At 43.3% G+C, this 25,158-nt stretch overlaps 1 protein-coding gene across 3 annotated transcripts in view; it reads right to left on the bottom strand.

Annotated features, from left to right (window-relative positions):
• Nucleotides 1–14,948: 14,948 nt before the first annotated feature.
• The window catches only part of LOC140204851 (chondroadherin-like protein), a 31,887-nt gene continuing 21,677 nt past the window's right edge, over nt 14,949–25,158 (bottom strand). For all 3 annotated transcript variants that reach the window (XM_072271724.1, XM_072271723.1, XM_072271725.1), the window contains exon 5: nt 14,949–23,020. In XM_072271724.1, coding sequence (XP_072127825.1) covers nt 22,780–23,020 — 241 coding nt within the window. In that variant the 3' untranslated portion in view covers nt 14,949–22,779. The remainder of the gene's footprint in view (nt 23,021–25,158) is intronic.

Genomic DNA, 25,158 nt, shown 5'->3' with positions numbered 1-25,158 from the left:
ATCAACTATGACAATGAGGCTGGAAGTTGTTCTTCCCATCATCACAAGGATAATTCTAATACAGAATCAATTTCTATGCCCCTTCTGTTCAATGGACAATGGCATCAGAATCAGAAAGCAAGGTAATTAGTGCAAGCAGAAAGGGAGCACAAAGCATCAATGTTGAGCAGTAAAACACACCCATGAACCCCTTGGTTAATGGCATTGGTCCATGGCATAAAAAAGGTTGGGAACCCCCAGTAGATGTTGGAAATGTCAGACCTGCACAGGCAGTTGCCTCCCAGTCTCCACCCAGCTAACATGAACACTTGCCACTCATTTCCAACTCATCTCCTGCAGCCTATTTTAACCCAGCTCTCATCCACGAACTTGTTCACCCATCGAACCAGCCAGCCTCAGCCAGTTGCTCCTAGCCTCAGTTACCTTGTTAACTGTGAGTTTAGTATCTGTTCTCTCTAGTTTTGTGGCCCCTTGTGGCTTGTTATTTTGAGGTGATTATCAAAGGGATACTTCACCGCTGAATTGTTTCCGCTGCTCTGCTTTTGGGTCAAGCCTTCTCTACATTTCCTGACAGGAAATCCAGAGCAACACATGCAAAATACTGGAGGAACTCAGCAGGTCGGTCAGTATCTATGAAATGAAATAAACAGTCGACATTTTCGGCCGAGACACTTCAACAGGACTGGAGGGAAAGAGGGAAGAAGTTGGTATAATAGAGACTATGGAGTGGTGATGTTGGAGTTCGTTGTCAGGGACAGGTAAAGGGAACAAAAAACATTGAACATTACAGGCCCTTCGGCCCACAAAGCCAACCTTTTAACCCACTCTAAGATCAATCTAACCATTCACTCCCAAATAGCCCATTTTTTTTAACCACCCATGTGCCTTTCTAAGAGTCTTTTAAAGTCTCAATAAATCTACCCCTATCACCACCCCTGGCAGCATGCTTCATGGACCCATCACCCTCCGTGTAAATAAATAATTTACCTTTGACATCCCACTATACCTTCTTCCAAACACTTTAAAATTACGCTCCCTCGCATTTCTGCCCTGGGAGAAAGTCTCTGGCTGTCCTCTCAATCAAGGCTTCTTATCATCTTGTACACCCCTGTCATCCTCTCTATACTTTTCTCCAATTGCCTTAAAAGTATGGCCTCCTGCATTAGCCATAGCCACCCTGGGATTAAGACACTGGTTGTCTACTCTATGTGTGCCTCTTATCTTGAGCACCCTTGTGTCTATTGCCTTTCATCCTCCTTCACTCCAAAGGAGAAAAACCCTAACTTGTTCATTCCCCTAATCTGTCTTAAGTCCTTCTGCAGACACTGTGCTTCCTCAACACTACCTATTCCTCCACTTATCTTAGAATCATCTGCAAACCTGTCTACAACCATCAATTCTTTCATCTAAATTATTGACATACAACATAAAAAGAAGCGGTCCCAACACCTATCCCTGCGGCACACCACTAGTCATCAGCAGTCAACCAGAAAAGACCCCCTTTATTCTCACGCTTTACCTCCTGCCAGTCAGCCTTCTATCCATACTAGTACCTTTCCTGTAATTCCATGGGTTCTTAACTTGTTAAGCAGCCTTATGTGCAGCACTTTGTCAAAGGCTTTCTGAAACTACAAGTAAAAAACGTACACTAACTCTCCTTTATCTATCCTGCCTGTTATTTCCTCAAAGAATTCAAACAAATTTGTAAGGCAAGATTTCCCCTTAAGGAAACCATGCTGACCCGGGCCTGTTTTTACCATGTGCCTCCAAGTACCCTGAAGCCTCATCCTTAATCTTTGACTCCAACGTCTTCCCAATCACTGAAGTCAGGCTAACTGGCCTATAATTTCCTTTCTTCTGCCTCCCTCCATTCTTAAAAAGTGAGATGACATTTGCAATTTTGCATTCCTCAGGAACCATTCCAGAATCTAGTGATTCTTGCAAGATCATTACTAATGCCTCCACAATCTCTTCTGCTACCACTTTCAGAATCCTTGGGTGTCGTCATCTGGTCCAGATGATTTGTCTACCTTCAGGCTTTTCAGATTCCCAAGCACCTTCTACTTAGTAATAGCAATGACACCCACTATTGCCCCCTGACACTCTCACCTTCTGGCATTCTGCTAGTATTTTCCACAGTGAAGACTGATGCAAAATACTTAAGTTCCTCTGCCATTTCTTTGTCCCCCATTACTACCTCAACAGCATCATTTTCTAGCAGTTCAAAATCCACTCTCATCTCTTCTACTAATATATCAGAAAAAAATTGTTTTTTTATATTATTGGCTAGCTTATATTTCATCTTTTCTCTCTGGCTTTATAGTTGCCTTCCATTGGTTTTAGAAGCCTCCTAATCCTCTGCCTTCCTACTAGTTTTTGCTATGTTATATGCCCTCTCTTTTGCTTTTGTGCCGCCTTTGACTTTCCTTGTCAGCAACAGTTGCCTCATCCTCCCTTTAGAATACGTCTTCATTTTAGGATGTATTGTTCTTGCACCTTCTGAACTTCTCCCAGAAACAACAGCTATTGCTATTGCTGTTGTGCCATCATCCCTGTTAGCGTCCCCTTCCAATCAACTTTGGCCAGCTCCTCTCTCATGCCACTGTAATTCCCTTTACTCCACTGTAACACTAATACATTTGATTTTATCTTCTCCTCAAACTGCTGGGAGAATTCTATCATATTACAATCACTGACTCCTCAGGGTTCCTTTACCTTAAGCTCCCTAAACAAATCTGGGTCATTACATAACACCCAATCCAGAATTGCTGTTCCCCTAATGGGATCAACAACAAGCTGCTATAAAAAGCCATCTCATAGGCATCCAGCACCAAACAGATTTTCCCAATCTACATGCATATTGAAATCCCCCATGATTATTGCAACATTGTTTTTTTCATATGCCTTTTCTATCTCCAATTGTAATTTGTAGCCCAAATCCTGGCTACTGTTAGGAGGCATGTATATAACTCCCATCAGGGTCTTTTAACCTTCAGTTTCTTAACTCTACCCACAAGGATTCTACATCCTCCGATCCTTTGTCACCCCTGTAAGGATTTGATTTCATGTTTTACCAGCAGAGTCTCCTCACCTACTCTACCATCTGCCTGTCCTTTCGATACAATGTGTATCCTTAGATAGAAAGCTCCCAGCTATGATCTTCTTTCAGCCACATTTCAGAGATGCCCATAATATCATACCTGCCAAACTCTAACTGCACCACAGGATCATCAACCTTATTCCATATACTACGTGCATTTAAATATAACACTTTTAGTCCTGTAAACACGAGGAATTCTGCAGATGCTGGAAATTCAAGCAACACACATCAAAGTTGCTGGTGAACGCAGCAGGCCAGGCAGCATCTCTAGGAAGAGGTACAGTTGACGTTTCGGGCCGAGACCCTTCGTTTTAGTCCTGTATTCATCAATCTTTTTGATTTTGGCCCCAAATTAGATGTAAACACCCTGCTGACTCCAAATTGGCCCTACTATCTGCCTCTCCTTCCTCACAGACTCAGTACACACTGCATCTAGTTGTACACCAACTGCCCCATCCTCAGCACTATTACTCCAGTTCCAACCCCCTTGTTAAATTAATTTAAACCCTCCCCAACAGCTCTAGCAAACCTGCCCGCAAGGATATTAGTCCCCTCGGGTTCAGATATAATCCGCCCTTTTTGTACAAATCATACCTTACCCAAAAGAGATCTCAATGATCCAGAAATCCGAAACCCTGCCCCCTACACCAATTCCTCAGCTATGCATTCATTTGCCAAATCATTCTATTCTCGCCCTCACTGGCATGCGGCACAGGTTGTAATCCAGAGATTACTACCCTGGAGGTCCTGCTTTTCAGGTCTCTACCTAACTCCCTATATTCTTTCTTCAGGACATCCTCCCTTTTCCTACCTATGTCATTGGTACCATATGCCTCACGATTTCTGGCTGTTCACCCTCCTCTTTAGAAATCTATTGATTGATCTGAGACATCCTTGACCCTGGCAGCTGGGAGGCAACATACCATCTGGGTGTCTCTTTCATGTTCCCAGAATCCACTTTCTGCTCCTCTAATTATGAATTCCCTCTTCACGACTGCACTCCTCTTCACCTCCCCTTCCCTTCTGAGCCACAGAGCCACACTCACTCCAGAGACCTGGTCGCTGCGGCTTCCCCCGGTAGGTCGTCCCACCCAACAGTATCCAAAGCGGTATACTTACTATTGAGTGAAATGGCCATATTTCCGTCGCACTCAGATGCAGAAGGATTCTTCACTGCTGTGTCTGCAACTATTTTGTTTGACCAGTCAGGGTTGTTAGCCCTGAGCTGAACATCCACACCTGGAGGACCGGTAGACTACTCTTAGTCTGTCCTCTACCCTTTGACGTGTTAGGCATGGGTGACCTTACCAAGAGCCAAATCATAAATCTCTGGCTGCAGCCAGCATAGCTGTCCGGGTCATTGAGGCACGCAAGCCTCCAAACCACAACAAGGTTGTGGTCCTCCTGGAGGGCAGGCAGAAGAGTTTTAGGTTAATTTGGCATTGTGGTCAGCTCACACATCATGGACTGAGGGCCTGTGCCAAAACGTGACTGAAGACTTTTCACGAGGGCTCCTTACAAAGGTATGTAAAGAAGATTGACAGCTGAGAGACAGTAAAGATAAAGTTGGGGGGTTGGATGAGTGACTGACTGATAAGGTGTGGTGAATGTTGAACACCAGGTGGCAGTAATGGGGCTCCACCTTCCCTCTGCATTGATGGATGACCGATGACAGAGCAGAATCCTCATTCAATACAAAGATAGAAATACAAGGTCAGAGCTGAGAGCTACAATAAGATGCAGACAGAGTTAGTGGGTAAGGGCACAGTAGATGCAGGTCAGTGACTTGCAATGTGAGGTCTTGTTTCTCGATCTGAAAAAACAGATCAGAATATTTTCTTAATGCTGAAGAACATAGAAATATGAAGGAGTGGAGAGGCTTTCGTGTTGTCATGCCCGATGCATTGAAACCTAGCTCACAGATTTAAAATGAGTGATTCAAGGGGATAATAAAATACTGGCATTTATAATAATTGGCATTTAGGATGGCATGGCAGCAATCCTCACAACACGCTGGAGGAACTCAGCAGGTCAGGCAGCATCTGTGGAAAAGATCGGTCGACGTTTCGGACCGGGACCCTTCATCAGGACTGAAGAGGGAAGGGGCAGAGGCCCTATAAAGAAGGTGGGGAGAGGATGGGAAGGAGATGGCTGGTAGGTTCCAGGTGAAAAACCAGAAAGGGGAAAGATAAAGGGGTGGGGGAGGGGAGGCAGGGAGGTGATAGGCAGCTGGGCGAGGAAGCAGAGTGAAATAGGGATAGGGGAAGGGAGGGGGAGGGAATTAGTAGTAGTAGTAGTAGTCATACTTTATTGATCCCGGGGGAAATTGGTTTTCGTTACAGTTGCACCATAAATAATAGTAATAGAACCATGAATAGTTAAATAGTAATATGTAAATTATGCCAGTAAATTATGAAATAGATCCAGGAGCAGCCTATCGGCTCAGGGTGTCTGACCCTCCAAGGGAGGAGTTGTAAAGTTTGATGGCCACAGGCAGGAATGACTTCCTATGACACTCTGTGCTGCACCTCAGAGGAATGAGTCTCTGGCTGAATGTACTCCTGTGCCCACCCAGTACATTATGTAGTGGATGGGAGACATTGACCAAGATGGCATGCAACTTGGATAGCATTCTCTTTTCAGACACCACCGTGAGAGAGTCCAGTTCCATCCCCACAACATCACTGGCTTTACGAATGAGTTTGTTGATTCTGTTGGCGTCTGCTACCCTCATCCTGCTGCCCCAGCACACAACAGCAAACATGATTGCACTGGCCACCACAGACTCATAGAACATCCTCAGCATCGTCCGGCAGATGTTAAAGGACCTCTCCTCAGGAAATAGAGACGGCTGTGATCCTTCTTGCAGACAGCCTCAGTGTTCTTAGACCAGTCCAGTTTATTGTCAATTCGTATCCCCAGGTATCTGTAATCCTCCACCATGTCCACACTGACCCCCTGGATGGAAACAGGGGTCACCGGTACCTTAGTTCTCCTCAGGTCTACCACCAGCTCCTTAGTCTTTTTCACATTAAGCTGCAGATAATTCTGCTCACACCATGTGACAAAGTTTCCTACCGTAGCCCTGTACTCAACCTTTTACCAGAAGTTGGAGAACTCTATGTTCATACCAAGGGGCTAGAGACTACCTAGACAGTATATGAGGTGTTGCTCCTCCAAACTGAGTTTAGCCTCATCATGGCAGTAGAGGAGGCCATGTATGGACATATCTGAATGGGAGTGGGAAGCAGAGTTGAAGTGGGTGGCTACTGGGAGATCCTGTCTGTTTTGGTGAACGGAGCAGAGGTGCTCGATAAAGCGGTCCCCCAGTCTGCGTCGGGTTTCACCGATGTAGAGGAGGCCGCACTGGGAGCACCGGATGCAATAGATGACCCCAACTGACTCACAAGTGAAGTGTTGCCTCACTTGGAAGGACTGTTTGGGGCCCTGAATGGTGGCAAGAGAGGAGGTGTAGGGACAGGTGTAGCACTTGCGCTTGCAGGGATAAGTGCCAGGTGGGAGATCCGTGGGGAAGGACGTGTGGACCAGGGAGTTGCTGAGGGACCGATCCCTGCGGAAGGCGGAGAGGGGTGGAGAGGGAAAGATGTGCTTAGTGGTGGGGTCCTGTTGAAGGTGGCAGAAGTTGCAGGGGATAATGTGCTGGATCCGGAGGCTGGTGGGGTGGTAGGTAAAGACAAGGGAACTCTGTCCCTGTTGTGGTGGCGGGAGGATGGGGTGAGAGCCGAAGTGTGGGAAATGGAGGAGATGCAGGTGAGGGCATCATTGATGACAGCAGAAGGGAAACCACGATCCTTAAAGAAAGAGAACATTTGAGACGTCCTGGAACGGAACGCCTCATCCTTGGAGCAGATATGGCAGAGACGGAGGAACTGGGAAAGGGAATGGCATTTTTACATGTGACGGGGTGGGAGGAGGTATAGTTGAGGTAGTTATGACAGTCAGTGGGCTTGTAGAAGATGTCAGTGGACAGTCTGTCTCCAGAGATGGAGACCAAGAGATCGAGAAAGGGGAGAGAAGTGTCCAAGATGGACCAAGTGAATTTGAGGGCTGGGTGGAAGTTAGAAGTAAAGAAATGGCAGCAATGGCTTTACAGCATCAGCCTGTAAGATCAGGGTTCAATTCCTGTAAGAAGTTTGAACATTCTTCCCTTGACCGTGTGGGTTTACTCCACGTGCTCTGGTTTCCTCCCACATTCCAAAGAAATAGGGTTAGGCTTAGTGAGCTGTGGGCATGATACATTGCCGTTGGAAGCATAGCGACATTTGCGGGCTGCCCAGCACAATTCTCGCTAATCAGATTTGAAGCAAATGATGCATTTCGCTGTACATGTGACAAATGAAGTGAATCTGATCTTTAACAAAGGGATTTAATTGCCATATAGAGGAAGGATGTTCCTGTTGGAAAGAAGCTCAGGCATGTATCATCTGGAGGAACCTCTGTCTTGAGCAATGAATCTGGACATGAAAAGCACACAGGGCACAATATAGAAGGCCTGCTCCATGCTGTATGTCAATAAATAATTAGTAAACAATAAATAAATAAATAATGTCCCAATTGTAAGTGAGGCCCTGCAGGGTGTCTGATATTCTAGGGTAGGAGCTGGTTGTTTCTGGGACAGAATGGCTTCCGACTGCTCTTACTTATTCTACTTTATTCTGTTGTACAAATCCCTATATCCCATCGCACTCCACGTCCCAGACTCCCTTATCCCATCGCACTCCACGTCCCAGACTCCCTTATCCCATCGCACTCCATGTCCCAGACTCCCTTATCCCATCGCACTCCACGTCCCAGACTCCCTTATCCCATCGCACTCCATATCCCTGACCCCTATATCCCATCACAGTCCAGGTCCCTGACCCCTATATCCCATCACACTCAGAATCAGGATCAGGTTTTTGTCCCTGACATATGATGAGAAAGTTGTTTTACAGCAGTAGTACGTACTGTTAAAAAAAAACCATTAAAGTCTATAAATTACAGAAATAAATAGTTCAAAAATATGTCCTGCATGGTGAGAATTCTTAACGATATCCCATCACCCTCCAGATCCCATCCTCCGATGTCCCATCTGACTCCAGGTCCCAGATTCCAATATCATGAACCCATGGCAGAATGATTTCCTACAAATGCCAACACTCTCAAAAGGACTGTTCTGCATATTCTCCTACCATCACAGAGATTGGGAATGAATTGCTCTAGGCAATGCATTGCGAGGTGCCTGGTGAATAGAATCCTACAATAGCAGGAGGCCATTCAGTCCATTGTATTTATGCTTGTAGCCCTGGTGAACATTTCCATCATTCTCTGCTTTTATCATTGGGAGTATCATGTTAGCTGATTAACCTGGTTGGTAAATGAGGCAAGTTTGTTGAATATTTTAATACCTTTATAGGAAAGGAACTCCAGTGTTTAGGACCAAGGGTCGGCCAGCCGTAGTGAAGTAAATAAAATGCGGAACGATCAAGTTGCCAGATTTGGAGATAAAGGACGTCACAGAAAAAGTGAGGCTGAAGTCCTGGAGAGATTTGCAATCGAAATGAGAATGTTAAACTGAAGCACTGCCAAACCGAAGCCATTATGGACAGTGGGGACAAATGACTGGCAACTGGCAGGAGACTGGATACGAAGGATAAAGTCGCATTCAGCAAATGAGAAGAGCGAACTAACAATCAGGTAAACATTTTAAAAAATAAAACAGAAGTATTTACAACCTATCAATTAATAAACGAGAACTTTGAACAAAAGAAGTACTCTCCAGGTTTCTTTAACTGCTTTGTTGGGCTTGGCTGACCTTTTGTTTTACTTCTGTGCTTCCTTCCATAAATTCGTTGTTGAAGTTGTCATGGGGCACCAGACAGTATTATTCACTGAAAAAGCTTTGTAAGCACAGTGTTTTGTTTAGGAGTGCCATACTTCAACAGAAGGAGCTCTGAATTGTACAAGTCATTTGCATCTGTGTTACTGTAAACCCAGAGCCTGCTGACTGCAGATGCACCAGGTCCCTTCCTGGTCAGAAAGTCTGGAGATTAGGTCTAACTATATAGAGTGTTAGTAAAGAACTCCCCTCGCCCCAAGCTTCGTAGGGTGACATTGACTTTGACAGAAATCATTTGAAGAAGGTATTCTATAATTGTCACTAATAAACTCATCCAAGAAAGGTATTGTTCTGGGATCAGAGGTAATATGGATGGGAAGTGTTCTTCCTTCTCAAAACCGAGGATAACCTGAGGAGAGGATAATGCCAGTGCATGGACCCATTCAATACGGAGCCATTACAAACCAACTGGACATAGTCTTAGTAGAGCGAAGTCTTGATCCAACAGTTAAAGAGATGAAGGCCAGGCTCTCAGCAGTTTAATATGTATTGACAAGCATGCCCAAATAAACTCTGAACACACCAAACAAACTTGCTCTTGAGGCTCTGCACCTCTCCCACATCTCCACCTTAATTCTCCTGACTCTTCATTTCCCCCTCCCTTAGTCTTCCTACTTTTTTCACCTTCTCCCTCTCTCAGCTCCCTTCTAATTCCTTCCACAGCAAGAAACAAAGAAGTCCACAGGAAATCCGACAGTTAAAAGTTCATGTTCAGAACTTACAGTTCAAGACAAGAGCCATTTTAATAGGGAAGAAGGGAAATGGCAGAGCAATTAAACTATTATGTTGTGTCTCTGTTCACACAATAAGATACAGAAAGCCTCCTGGAAATGGCAGAGGATGATACAATTTTCCTATTTCCATACAACAGAAGAGGCCATTTTAGTGTTTGTCAGCCCACAGAAACAGCCTATTCCTCACTAAATTCCCCCCCCCCATCTAATCTGCTATTAATCGTCTCACTAACTCCTCCTACAAAGAGGAGAAAATCTGCAGATGCTGGAAATCCAAGCAATACACACAAAATGCTGGAGGAACTCAGCAGGCCAGGCAGCATCTATGGAAAAGAGTACAGTCAATGTTTCGGCCTGAAACCCTTCAGCAGTCCTCGGCCCAAAACGTTGACTTTACTCATTTCCATAGGTGCTGCCTGGCCTGCTGAGTTACTCCAGCATTTTGTGTGTGTTGCCCATTAACTCCTCTCTTGGTTTAGGGTGTAGAATTGTTATTTTTCTAGTAGTTTAACTGTTGTGTATTTAATGTTTCAATAATATTTGTGTAATCTTGTATATATTATTTCAGTATTCTTGTTCAATTAATTATGGGTTATAAAAATAAGTTAATTGCTTATGTCATCATATATGCATGCCTGGCTTAAAGTAAAGGCAAGGTTAGACCCACATTTCAGACTCCCGTGCCTTCCTTTGAATTAAATTAATGTTTTGAAGTTACAAAACATAACATTAACTTTCCTATGCTTGCTTTTATTTGTATGTATATATTATATGTGTATAATATTCAGGGAATTTTCCAGTAACTAGTACAATTGCATCTGTACTTTTTGAGAAGCTTTCTCAGTTTTTCTGCAGCAGGTGTCTCGACCCTTGAATCTGGCTATTTTATATGTTAATTCTTATCACTGGAATTGAGTTTGTCTCTAGTTTGAGTACAAGTTAACCACCTCTTCCTTTTCTTTGTCTTTGTTCCTCATTCTGCTAACATTTAACAAAACGGCCATAAGCAACAAGACTTTTGCCTCACTCGTTACTTCCTAAGGACATCTGGATTGCAAAACCATCAGGATCTAACACCACTCCCCCCAAGATTCTACCACGTCCACACACATAGGGGAAATGTACAGTGGACAAATAATCTACTCATCCTTGGGATGTGGGAGGAAGTCCAAACAGCCACTGGAAGAATGTACAAACTCCATCCACACAGATATCACTCATGGTCCGTATAGATCAACTCCCACTCACCTGCTATTTGTTCAGAGCCCCAAATTTGGAATCTTTTTGCTCAGTGCATTGAAAAAAATTCAGGAAACCCCTTTAAAACAAAAATAACAGCCCTATATTTGAACCCTTGTATCATTCTTCAAGTGCCTCCAAGAGGACCTCAACCTTGTTGTGGTTTGGAGGTTTGTGTGCCTCAATAACCCAGAGAGGTATGGTTGCTGGAGTTGGGGCTTTATGCTTTGGCTCTTGGTAGGGTCACCATGCCAAACAAGTCAAGGGGTAGAGGCCAGACTAAGAGTGGTCCACCTGTCCTCTAGATTCAGGGGTTCAGCTCAGGGCTAACAACCCTGACTGGTAAAACAAAACTGCTATGGAAACTGCAATGAAGAATCCTTCTACATCTGAGTGTGATGGTGTTCCTGAGTCTTCACTGGAACTTGCATGACTGACAGTGGGACAACCAAGCTACTGACATGATGAAGGAAGCCCTGGACACCATTAGAGATGGAGAACCTTCACTGCTGCCCTAAACACCAGCAGCATAGCGGGCAGTAGAGAGATTCTTCAAGTGACAATGAACATCCATAACTTCTGCTTTGTTCCCAGATTGGGCGGGAACAGTCTTCAGTGCTCTTGTTTCACTCAGGAAGATTAAATCCAGCTGTGGATGGGCTGGACTTTCCTGTATGGTGTGCGAGTGCTAGAAGTAAATGGATTTTCAAGTCATGAGCATGTCAATAAAATTGCAGTACCTCCGGATTTGTTTCCAACCCTGACAAACTTGGTTAATCATCAGAGATTATGCCAGAGCTTATTTTCAAATGTAATAAATTTGCAGCTTTGTGACTACTAGATCTTAATTCCTGGTTTGTTGGAGTGCCTTGTGGTGCAGGGAAATGTTCCCTCCAGAATAGAGAGGGAACTGAAATCTAAGTTTCAGTTGGCTGAATTTGTCACAGAAGCCAGCCAGTATCAGAATCAGGTTTAATATCACTGGCATATGTTGGAAAATTTGATAACTTTGCAGCAGCAGTACAATGCAATACATGATAATAGAAAGAAAAAAAAAACTGAATTACAGTAATGTACCTACAGTAATTCATAGTTCTCTTTTTTTACTCTCTCTCTCTCTCTCCTATGTGTATGTACAAAGCTACTCAAACTCTGTCAGACTGCATGGGGATTGTGAGTGAACAGACCTTTTCAAGTCCAGCCACAAATTCTCAATTGGACTCAGTTCTGGACTCTGACTTGGCCACTCCAGGACATTAACTTTGTTTTTAAGCCGTTCCTATCTAGCTTTGGCTTTGTGCTTGGGCTCATTGTCTTGCTGGAAAACAAATCTCCCAAGTCACAATTGATTTGCAGACTGCAGCAGGTTTTCCTCCAGGATTTCCCTGTATTTTGCTGTAATAATTTTGCCCTCTACCTTACAAGCCTTCCAGGGCCTGCTGCAGTGAAGCATCTCCACAGCATGATACAGCCACCACCATGCTTCAGGGTAAGGATGGTGTGTTTTTGATGATGTGCGGAGTGTGGCTTAGGCTAAACATAGCATTTAGTCTGATGGCCAAAAAGTTCAGTTTTGGTTTCATTAAACCACAGAGCCTTCTTCCAGCTGACTTCAGAATCTCCTATATGCCTTCTATCAAACTCTAGCTGAGATTTCAAGTCAGTTTTTTTTCAACAGTAGCCATCTCTTTGGCAGCCCTCCACAAAGCAGTGACTGGTGAATCACCTGGGCATCAGTTGTTGTATGCACAGTCTCTCCCACCTCAGCCCCCATCTTGCACGGTCACTCAGTTTTTGAGGATGGCCTGCTCTAGGCAGATTTACAGCTGTGCCATGTTCTTTCCATTTTTTAATGATTGACTTAACTATTGGTTGGCATTCATCTGTCTCAAAGGACAATGCGTGATGATGATCATCATCACAAGCCTGGGCAGAAGGTATAGAGATCCTGAGCTGCCCAGTTGTCAAGATCCCCCTCTCGGCCTCACAGATGTAGTCCAAAGGAAAACTTATGAAGCAATACATTTGGCACCAACTTGGCTGCAGCAGCTCTGGAAGGAAGTTCAATGACGTCCAGCTGCCTTAGGGGCTCCACTCCAGATTTGCTATCTGGGTTTACTCACATGGCCTTCGTCTCTCCCGAGGCTGCCCACAAGGCAGTGGGGCTATTTACCCCTAGCTGGGGATCTGGTTCACAAGCACCAGGGCGTGTCCACACACCAGTGGGCCTGCATGCCTAGACCTCCTTCCCATCCTCTGTAGTTCATCTTGCGTCTGAAAGGAGTTCAGTTTCCATGTGTCACCAGTGAGGAGACAGTGCATGAGGCTTGCTGTTGGAGAGGCTATGTACTGGCAGGGAGAGCTTTACACATTCAGCTCTCCTTTTCACAAGACTGCCGGTCAACAGTGGAAGCTGAAAGTGAGAGCGACAAGCACTACCCACTACACTACCACACTAGACATGTTACAATAAACATTTTGACACTTAACTGTACTCCAAGGGATATTAAGTGACTTGGAAATTTTCTTGTTTCCATCTCCTGACTTGTGCTTTTCAATAACCTTCTCACGAATTTGCTTGGAGTGTTCTTTTGTCATCATGGTGTAATTTTCACCAGGATACTGACTCACCAGCGGTTGGACCTTCCAGATACAGGTGTATTTTAACTACAATCAATTGAAACACCTTGACTGCACATGGTGATCTCCATTGAACTAATTATGTGACTTCTAAAGCCAATTGGGCACACCAGTGATGATTTGGTATGTCATATTGAGGGGGGGGAATACTTATGCAATCAATTATTTTGTGTTTTATATCTGTAATTACTTTAGATCACTTTGTAGAGTTCTGTTTTCACTTTAACACGAAAGAGTCTTTTTCTGTTGATCAAGGTCAAAAAAGCCAAATTAAATCCATTGTAATTCAATGTTGTAAAACAATAAAATATGAAATCATCCCGGGGAGGGGTGAATACTTTTTATAGAATATACATACTGATGTTCATGGGTTCAATGTTCATTCAGAAATTGGATGGCAGAAGGGAAGAAGCTGTTCCTGTGTGCCTTCAGGCTTCTGTACCTCCTTCCTGATAGTAGCATTGGGAAGAGGGCATGTCCTGGGTATTGGGTGGTGAACCTCTGCCTCACCGCTTTAGTAACCTAGGTTCAATCCTGACTTCGGGTGCTGTCTGTGTTTGCACATTTTCACTGTGACCTCGTGGGTTTCCCTTGGTGCTCTGTTCTTTTCTCCAGATCCCAGAAGGTGTGAGTGTCGATGGACCACTTGGCGTATAGGCAAGTGGTTGAATACCGGAGGAGTTGACTGAAATGTGGGAATAATAGTATGAGTGAATGATTTCTTGAAGGATAGCATGTACTTAGTGGGCTGAGGGGCCTGTTTCTGAGCTGTAAGTGTCCATTAATATTGTCACAATTTATGGGTTGCTCTCTCCCACCACCTGCTGGTCGTGAGTGAATATGACAAGTATAACAGACACCTCCAGTAGGCACTAGAGGTACTGCGGGTGCTGGAAATCTAGAGCAATACACATAATGTGCTGGAGGAGCTCAGCAGGTCAGGCAGCCTCTATTGATGGGCATAAACAGTTGGCATTTCAGGCCAAAACCCTTCTTCAGCACTGAGAAGGAAAGGGGAAGTTTTGGACTGAGACCCTTGTCCCTCCCTTCTCAGTCCTGAAGAAGGGTGCTGGCCCAAAATGCCGACTGTTTATTCTTTTCCATAGATACTGCCTGACCTGCTGAGTTCCTCCAGCATGTGTGTGTGTGTGTTGCTAGAGGTACGTAAAACCTGATTCAGAGGGGTAGCAGATTTTAAATTAGTTCAGACCATGATATTGTTCGATGTTATATCAATGCCTCATTTCACTAAGCAAAGAGAATTATGAACAATAAAATAAAAGAAAACAAGGAAATATATATAGCAAATAAAAGGATGTGAAATATATCGAGCAATTTTATTTTGTGCATATTAATAACTATTACAGTAGCCACTAAATAAAGATAAATTCAACTCTTGGGATATTTTTTAAAAATCACTCTCCATTTGCTATAAAGGTAAAATACAGCAGATGTTGGAAATCTGAAACAAAGGAAGACATTGCTGGACTTGCATGCACAAAATGCCCAAAACGTCGACTGTATACTTCCCTCCATAGATGCTGCCCGATCTGCTGAGTTCCACCAACATTTTGTGAGTGTTGCACAAGATTTCCAGCATCTGCAGAATTGCTTGTGTTTATGCAGTGCTGGAGATAGTGGGACAGGCAGCGTCAGTGGAAGCAGAAACTGTGTTAACGTTTCAGCTTGATGGCTATCAAAGCCAAGGGAAGGCAGAGATATAACGTTGGAGGACGCAGGGAATGAGAAAACAAAAGGGATGGGGTGGGGTGGAGAGATCAACTGTTTAAAGAGATGGAGAATTCTCCCACTTCAGATCAGGATTGAGTTTCTGGGCTGTAGAACCTGGAGGTGAACTGAGTCACCAATTGGGTTTGGGTCAATTCCTGGACATTTCAGCACATCACCATCTGTCTCCAACTTCTCCATCCCAGTAAAATAACTTGTCCCCACATCCAGTACTTTTACAACTAAAGAACTAAAGTAAATGGTCCTCTAAATTACCTAGAGCACTGTTTATGTATTATAACAAATATTGTAGAGATCAAACTGTTGCTGCTCATCTAACCCTGATCCAATCTATTGATCTCTCTGTCTGATATCCTTCTCCCACCTGAAGTGGACTGGCTCTGCACAGAGGGCCTGTGCTGGTGGTGTAGTGGTATCCACACCCAGACTTCAGAGCGAGAGGTCCCAGGTTCACATCCGGCCAGCTCCCTTACACGAATTCCACCCACGCTGGGCTGAGCTTCGGCCTCGTAAACCAGACAAACACTAAAGAAACGGCAAGTTTGCCGTGGAGGGACATACTATGCATGTGTGTTCGTGTAAGTGTATGTACTGTGAAGGGCATCAATGTAGGTGCTCCCACCCCCACAGATGCACACAAAGGTACGTGTATGGATGTAAACATACACACATGCACACATTAATTGTGAACATAAACATGCAACACACCAATAAACACAGACACGAAGACACATGCTTACAGTCAAAGAGACAGGCAAACACAACCAAATCTCCATTCAGCAGAAGACAGGAACTCTTCCTAACTACAGCAGGAAATTTTGCAGGAACTCTCCTTCACTAATTCCCCATTGCATCACCAGAGGTTTTGACCCAGTGCAGATCGGGTCTCATAAAACAGGGAACGATCCTGGGATGTTTCAGCTTAAAAGCTTCATCCCTGTTTCAGGCCTTTGCCCCTCCCTGTTTCCATAACCTCTTCCAGGCCTACAGTTCATACGTCTTGGATTCCAGCCCAGTATTAATTGCTTTTAGTTAGCATGAACTCCCAGCTGTTTCCGAACCTGCATGAAGCAGTCATCTGAAGGAAAGGGATGTGCTGAGAGCTAATGTAAAGAGGTCAGAATAGGTATTATTTTTGGACTCACTTCTCTTAACTTGCTCACCTCTCTCCATCACAACAGTAGTTACATTTCAAAAATCATTCTTTGGCTGTGGCCATCCCTGGAACACTCCATACTTGCAAAAGACACATCTAGTGTCTGCCTTTTGTCTGATTTTCCACCTTTATCCCATTCTTTAAGACATCTTCAAATCTTACCCCAATTTCCCTTTGTGTTACTCAGTCGAATTTTCCCTGCTTATGCACCAGGAGAACACCTTTGGAGTCTCACTATCTTATAAGTTTTGAATAAATACAAATTATTTTTGTCATCTGAGTCTAGGATAGACTGGCATTTGCAGGGAGAACCTCTCCACGAGGCTTAAGGAGAAAATACTACATAGTGGCTGAGGTCACATTTTACACAAAGGAAGGTGGTATCGCTTGTTGGAAGTCAACCATTCCATCTCCAAGAACTCGCCGTTGGAATTACAAGCTCTCATCTACCAGCCTGACTGTTCATTTCCCCTACCAGCTTTGCCCATTGGCTGCTGTTTGTACAAAACACACCACTGTTATTAAATAGGCACATGGATGTAAGAAAATAGAGGGTTAAGGGCTGTGTAGGGGGTGAAAGATTAGGTTGATTATGGATAGGTTGAAATAAGTCCACACAACATTGTGGATCAAAGGGCCCAAACTGTGCTGTACTGCTCCGTGTTCTGTGTATTCACTAGACTACTCTGACAGCACCTTTAAAATAAGGACAACGATAGCAAGGGCCACTATATATATTGTAGATTCCTCTACAAGTTTCACACCATCCATTTTTAGAAATATGCTTCATTTCCTCCTAAAGATCCTGCAGCTTCCTACCCAACTTTTTCAGTTTTTAAAACTAGATCTAGTTCTGGTCACTCTTTTTTGTTACTAATTTTGGACGATTTTTGAATTGGGGTGGCCTGCAGATAATGAACACTGATCTGAACTCAACTGAAGTATGCCTTTTGATTTTGTGTTTTATATTTCGTGTATTCACTCGTTTTTTTTTTGTTGCCACTTGTGCAATTTTTTTGCACATGGTGGGGTGGGGGTGGGGTTAATGTTTGTCATTTTTCCTTGAACGGATTGGTTTGTGACTGCCTGTGGGAAGACGAATTTCAGGGTTGCACACTACATACATACTTCGATAATAAGTGTACTTCGGATCGTTGAACTCCACCATAGGAGTACTTTCACCAGAAAGACAGCTGTGGTTGAAGAAAGTGATTCACCACCGCCTTCTCAAGAACAATTCATGTTGCAGAATAAATGCTGCCCTGGACAGCGGTGTCTTCAGCCTGTGAAATACTTTAAAGATAATATTGTACTGCGGGATGTACGCCCCTTATGGGACAATGACTCCGCAGGAAAATAAAGCTCAAGTCTCTTGACTTGCGCACCCTCAGTGATGGTGGTGAGAAAGAAACAAGGCACTTGCCTTGGTTTTAATCCAAAGTGTTTCACAGCAACTTTGGAATTGTTAGGCATAAGGCAAATGCAATATTCTTAACCACACTCTGAAAAAAAAAATTGGTAGAATATTCATGGATGTCTGAGTAGTCTAACCGCCATTGTTGAAGTTGATTGGACTTGATGCCCCAGTATCTTGGCCTTTTTCTTAAACTAATAATAATGCAACAGTGAAACCATTTGGCCCGTTACATCCGTGCCATCTCCCTGTTAAACAGTTCCATGCTATCCCTGGCCTTATTTCCCGATACTCCTGTATTATTCTTTATTACACTGACCTATCAACCCCTTTTGATTTGCTTTGTCATTACCCTATACTAAGAGATGATTTAAAGTGGTCAGATAACCTACCAACCTGCACATCTACGGGATATGGGAGAAATCCCAGGGTACCCAGGGGATGCCCACACCGTCACAGGGAGAACAAGCAGACTCCACACAGACGGCACCCCAGGTCAGGATGGAACCTGGGTTTCTGAGCTGAGAGGCAGTGACTTTGCCAGCTGCGTCACTGTGTCACCGTCATTTACCTGAATGGCTCTGTGTCTGAGTGACTTTAGTTATGTGGATAGACTGAAGAAACAGGGACTGAGCTCCTCTGATCAAGAAGCTGCAGGGCACCTGATGGATGTACATGAAGAGTCAACTCAGAGTTGATAGAGGCGACAAAAACTGAGGCACATATGTTGAAGGTGTTAGCCAAAGGAACCAGAAGTGATGTGACAGAAAACATTATAATCTGGTAACTGGTTGTGTTCTGGGGAGCTCCACCAGGGGGAGTAACAGGGGCAAATTTAAATCATAGCACAGAAGAGGGAGCTGGGTAAGTATCAATGGGAGGACCCACCGACTCAATGGGCCATATGGGTTCCTTCTAGAATACTGTGCTAAAGTCTTCAGCACCCTAGATTTTTCATATAAATGTTATTTTGGATTTGTTGTCTTCTGCATTAGTGTGTCAGTAGAAAAGAGCATTTCCAAACATCTGTTTTCCAAAAAATTAAATGTTACAGAGAAAGCTTTATATTTCATATTTCATTAAAGAAAGTAATATATTAAATAATAGACCACTTTTCAAATAAAAACTTGATTCCTTTGTGGGTAAATAGCCCAGTGCATGATTAATCAAAGATAACAGATGCTGATGATCAACGACAGAAAGAGTTGAATGAACTGAACTGATTAACTGAAACAGAAATGGGTGTAGAAAAAGTCAAACTGGGCAAAGGGCAATGAATTAAAAGGTGAGGGTGTGGCAGATGTAGCAGTTTAATCATACAATCATTAATTCTTACACCATGGCAACAATGAGCATAGCAACAAGATACAAGGTGGCCATCCTGCATCAGCAACATCTCTCCCAGCAGAAATTTCGCGGCAGACAGGACTTCCAAGATGTGCTATCCAAGCTCTCCTGAAAAAGCACAAAGAAATGGGCAAGGTGGAGGACCAGAAATGCAGTGGTTGGCCATGGAAACTGAGTGCAGCAGACGAGAGATCCATCAAACTGACTTCCCTTCTAAATCAGAAGAATCCAGCACTGCTATCAACTCTGAACTCACTGATACCACTGGAACCCAAGTGCACCCCTCTATAGTTCAGAAAAATCTTGTCAGAAGTGGTCTTCATGGAAGAGTTGCTGCTAAAAAACATTCCTCTGAAGTGGAAACAAAGCCAAGAGACTCAACTGTATACAAAAGCACAAGGACTGGGGTGCTGAACAATGGCAACAAGAGCTATGTCTGATTAGTCAAAATTTGAAATTTTTGGCTCAAACAGGAGGCAAGTTTCCATAGAAGAGCTGGAGATTGCTATATGGACGAATGTATCCAGCCAACAATGAAGCATGGTGGAGGTTCCCTGCAGGTTTTGGGCTTCATTTCTGCAAATGAAGTTGGTGATCTGCTCAGAATTAATGCAATCCTCAAAGCTGAGAAGTACAAGCAAATTCTCATACATCATGCAATACCATCAGGGAGGCATCTGATTGAATCCAACTTCATTCTGTAGCAGGACAATGACCCCAAACACATGGCTAAAGTCACAAAGAACTATCCTTAGCAAAAAGAAGAACCAGGAGTTCTGCAACGGATGGTATGGCCTCTACAGAGCCCTAATCTCAACATCATTGAGGCTGTCTGGGATTACTTGGAGAGACAGAAGCAAGTGAGACAGCTGTCTACAGAAGAACTTGGCAAGTTCTCCAAGATACTGTACTTGGAATAACCTACCAGCTGATTTTCTTATAAAACTACAAAACAGTGCACCTACGAGAATTGATGCAGTTTTAAAGGCAAGGATTGGTCACACCAAATATTGATTTGATTTAGTTTTTTCACTGTTTACTGTTCTTTATAGTAAAATTTTGATAGTTAGAAACATTTTATTATTTTTGAAAGCACCTTCGCTTTACAGAATTTTTTTTACATGTACCTAAGACTTTTGCACACTACTGTATGATGTAACAAAAATGGATCAAATAGAAATAGATACTGTATGCTTCTGAGTGAGTCTGACAAGATAGAACAGTGGAGATGTCATTGAACAGAGATGGATTCAAAGGGCCGATTGTCTACTAATAATTCCAACATTACCCAATATAAACCCCAACCTAACCTAACATAATCCTACCCTACCATAACCCAACCCTACCCAAACCCCAACATGGTCTAACCCCAACCTAATACCCCTAACCATAACTGACTTGCTTTTCATTGTCTTAGTCCTCAAATACCTATAGAAAAGCCAAGATACCTGAGAGGCAAGAAGGAACCATAAAGTTAAACACAAGCTAGGACCATGGAAAACAACAGCCACCAGAAAATAAGATAGATGATTATTAAACATGGATTCCAAGAAAGGCAAGTGTTGTTGGACCAGGTTAATGAAGGCGTGGACCAGATCTAAGTGGCAGGGTCCACTAACACTGAATCTCCAGTAACTAATGAGATCAATAAACTCAAGAGGGATTATTTTCCCACTGCCTGTACACTAACATCCAACCTAGCCTAACTCCAACCCTAACCCAACCTTAGTTCCATTGTTCCCTCTAAGGTGGTTAAGTGCGCAGCTGCTCAGTAACTGAGATGCAGCCCCCGCATTTAGCCTTTGTTGCTGCACAGCTATTCAATGTAATTATTCATAGTATGCATATTACAATAAAAAACATTTTAAGTGCTGCACAGTTTTCAGGCAGTGTAAAAATTTCCTGCTCAGAGCAATGGTTGGTCTGTGCAACTGTAAAAAAAATTAGAGGGAACGCTGCCCAGCTCTAACCCTCTCCTATTTCTACCCTTACCCTAACCCACCACTGCACTAAGGGTTAGGATTAGGATTGTCCTGGAAAGGAAAGCCTCATCCTGGGAACAAATGTGATGGAGACGAAGGAACTGAGAAAAAGGAATAGCATTTTTACAGGAGACAGAGTGGGAAGAGGTATAATCAAGACAGCCTTGGGAATTGGTAGATTTACAATACAAAAGATATTGGTAGATAGTTTGTCTCCAGAGTTGGTGACAGATATTGAAAAAGGGGAGAGGGGTGTCAGAAATCAACCTAGTGAATTGAAGGGCAGGGTGGAAGTTGGAGGGAAAATTGATGAAATTGACAAGCTCAACATGGATGCATGAAGCAGCACCAATGCAGTGGTCAATGTCGTGAAGGAAGAATTGGGGAGCATTACTAAGGAAGGCTTGAACCATGGACTTAGAACATGCTGCAGAATTATCCGATTCTAATCTTTAGAGCTGACTCCCCAATCTTGAGCACACAAGCCAGCTGAAATAATTTACCATCAGTGCATGATACCATGGAGTCGCAGACTCCCAGGACAATGACAATGGTTCCTGAACTGCAAACTCATCAGTTCAGTTGGGCCACAGGGCATTGCAGTGGACAGAGGTCAAACAGCAAAGGTCAATGAGCAGAGGCCAAGTACAAGTGTGAGCGTTGAAAAGTTTAACATTCATGGACACTGATCATTTCATTGAAACCTTCAGACTGGCTCTCACCACCCACATGAATGCAGAAGCAATGAGGAGTATAGTAGAAAAATAAAAACTGTTTTGTATAAACAACCAATAAAGTGCTCTGAATTATAGTGAGCCTACAGCAAGATCCTGAACATTTTATCTTCAAGTGCATAAACTAAATACTGTAGTGTTTGATAACACAAATAATCAGGATGTGTTAATAATATGTTTGCTGAAGATATTTCCATTCTGAAATGTGATTTCAGTTTCCTTACAAACCAAAGAAATCATCGTCAATATTCCAGACGACAATTCCAGAAAACCAAGGCACTGTATATGGGATCCAGTGATGGGACATTTTGTGTACAGAGATTTTACTTGCAGTGTGACTGCCACTTTAAAAGAACGAGTCATCTCCTAACTTGAAGGAAGCTTAGCCTGGAAATCAATATCATCACTATTATTAATTCTTCATTGCAGACAATGTCATGTCTCCTTAATACAGATACCACTGGATCGTGGGGGCTCCTTCCTACAGATCCACTCATTGCTTCTAACACAATCGCTCTACATCTTAAAATCTAAATTACACTTTATTCTGCATCGTTTTACCTTGTTCTTCCTCGATGCACTGTGCAATGAATGGATCTGTGTGAACAGTATGCAAGAAAAGCTTTTCACCATAAACCAATTCCAAACCCAACTGCAGCCCTTCTAAAACAGCAGATATACAGACTAAGCACAAGGGTCAGGGGATAAACACAAACCATTTAAGTACGCCAGCTCCACCTCACTCTCTGCCACGCCACTCTCTGTTCACGCAGTCTACCACTGGTCTATTGTGCCCTGGACTTTCTGCTTTTCTTCACTGCCTTGTCTGTTTGCTTTGATTTCTTCCTGTTGACGGTTTTGCGCGTGTCTCCCATTCGACTTGCTTTACTCTTCTTTGGGGAGTTTTTCTTCTCAGGTAGGTCACCTTTGCAGTTCTTAAAGGGAGCATTTTTCACACTCACGCCTGTCACGTTTTGTGGGAGGTTACATACAGCACGGACCTTCAGATTGGTGTTTTCAAGCCACCTTTTAAAGATAAATTATAAAGATAAAATCAGTAAGCAAAACAAAACCATGGAGAGACACACTAGAGTACTGCCAATACAACATAGAAAAAGACCTTTCGTCCCATTAAATTTATGCTAGCCCACAAAGCACTCCCATCCCTACTAATTTTTCACTTGTTCACTTTCTTCAGTGCATTGTTTGACAGTTTTTGCTTTTCACAATAAACCTATCCAACTTTATTGAAAGTGTTGACTCTTGCTGGGGTGCATTTCCACTGGTAGCCCAACGTGACACCCAGGGATCTTCTCTTCATCTTCATCAACAAGCTTGTGTCCAAGGGATATCCAGTGGTGAAGGATGGTTGACAACATGCAAATGTTAACACTTCAGCAGGGCTCTGCATTCATGAAAGCAGGAACCAAGACTTTTTTTTAGCTGGTGGACACTGGACCCAAATATAATTCACACAACAGAGATAAAACTAATCCGCAGAAAACTTAGTGGAAATCTGAAATACAGTTTCTTATTTGTCTTAGAGTTGAACCAAGCAGTGCAGGATATATATGCATTTATTCAGAAGGAAAACTTCAAACTCATTTTTTTAGATTTTCTGATAGTTTGTGACAAAGGAGGTAGCTGAAGAGATTGTGGAGGCATTAGTAGTAATCTTTCAAAAATTTTTGGAATGTTTCCAGGGGACTGGAAAATTGCAAATGTCACTCCACTCTTTATGAAGGGAGGGAGGCAGAAGAAAGAAAATTATAGGTCAGTTTGTCAGACTTTAGTGGTCAGGAAGATGTTGGAGTCCTTTACTAAGGAAGAGGATTCAGGGTACTTGGAGGAACATGATAAAATAGGCCTACGGTCAGCGTGGTTTCTTTAAGGGAAAATCTTGCATGACATATCTGTTGGAGTTATTTGAGACAGGCAGGAGAGTCAGTGGATATTGTTTACTTGGATTTTCAGAAGGCCTTTGACAAGGTGTCGCTCATGAGTCTGCTTAGCAAGTTAAGAGCCCATGGTATTACAGGAAAGACACAAGCATGGATAGAAAATTGGCCAGTTGGCAGGAGGCAGAGAGTAGGAATAAAGGAGGCCTATTCTGTTGACAAGTGGTGTTCCATAGGGGTCAATATTGGGACCGCTTTTTTTCACATTATATGTCAACAATTTGGTTATGTGGTTATGTGGACAAGTCTGCAGATGATATAAAGATGGGTGGAAGGGTGGGTAGTGTTAAGGATGCAGGGAATCTGCAGAAGGACTTGGATAGATTGGAAGAATGAGAAAAGTAGTGGCAGTTGTAATATAGTGTAGGGAAGTGTATGGTCATGCACTTTGATAGAAGGAATAAATGTGCAGGCTATTTCCTAAATGATGTGAAAAATTCAAAAATCAGAGGTGCAAAGGGACTTTAGGAGTCCTCGTACAGGACTCCCGAAAGATTAATTTGTAGGTTGAGCCAGTGGTAAGGAAGGCAAATGCAATGTTAGTATTCATTTCAAGAGGACTAGAATAAAGAGCAAGGATGTACTACTGAGGCTTTATAAGGTATTGCAGTCAGACGACTGCACTTGGGAGTATTGTGAGCAGTTTTGGGCCCCTTATCTAAAAAACAATGTGTTGGTATTGGAGAGGCTCCAGAAGAGGTTCACGAGGATGAAAGAGTCAATGTATGAGATGCATTTGATAGCTCTGGGCCTGTACTCACTGGGGTTTAAAAGAAAGAGGGGGGGTCTCACTGAAACCTATCGAATATCGAAAGCCCTAAACAGAGTGTATAGAGAGAGGATGTTTCCTATAGTGGGTGAGTCTAGGACCAGGGGAGACAGCTTCAGAATAGAGGAATATCCATTAAGAACAGAGGTGAGAAGGAATTTCTTTAGCTAAATGGTGGTGAATCTGTGGAATTCATCGCTCCAGAAATGGAGACAGAATTTGTTGCCACAGACGGCTGTGGAGGCCAAGTTATCGGGTATATTTAAAGCAGAGGTTGATAGGTTTTTGGTTGGTCAGGGCGTCAAAGGTTACAGGGAATAGACAGGAGAATGGGGTTAAGAGGGATAATAAATCAGCCATGATGGAATGGTAGAGCAGATGATAGGCCAAGTGGTCTAATTCTGCTCCTATGGCTGGTGGTCTAATATTAATGAACA

This window comes from Mobula birostris, chromosome 11 (assembly GCF_030028105.1).
Source record: "Mobula birostris isolate sMobBir1 chromosome 11, sMobBir1.hap1, whole genome shotgun sequence".
Lineage (NCBI taxonomy): Eukaryota > Metazoa > Chordata > Chondrichthyes > Myliobatiformes > Myliobatidae > Mobula > Mobula birostris.
The sequence above is the reverse complement of the archived record's forward strand: the minus strand, read 5'-3'. Positions and strand labels throughout refer to the sequence as shown.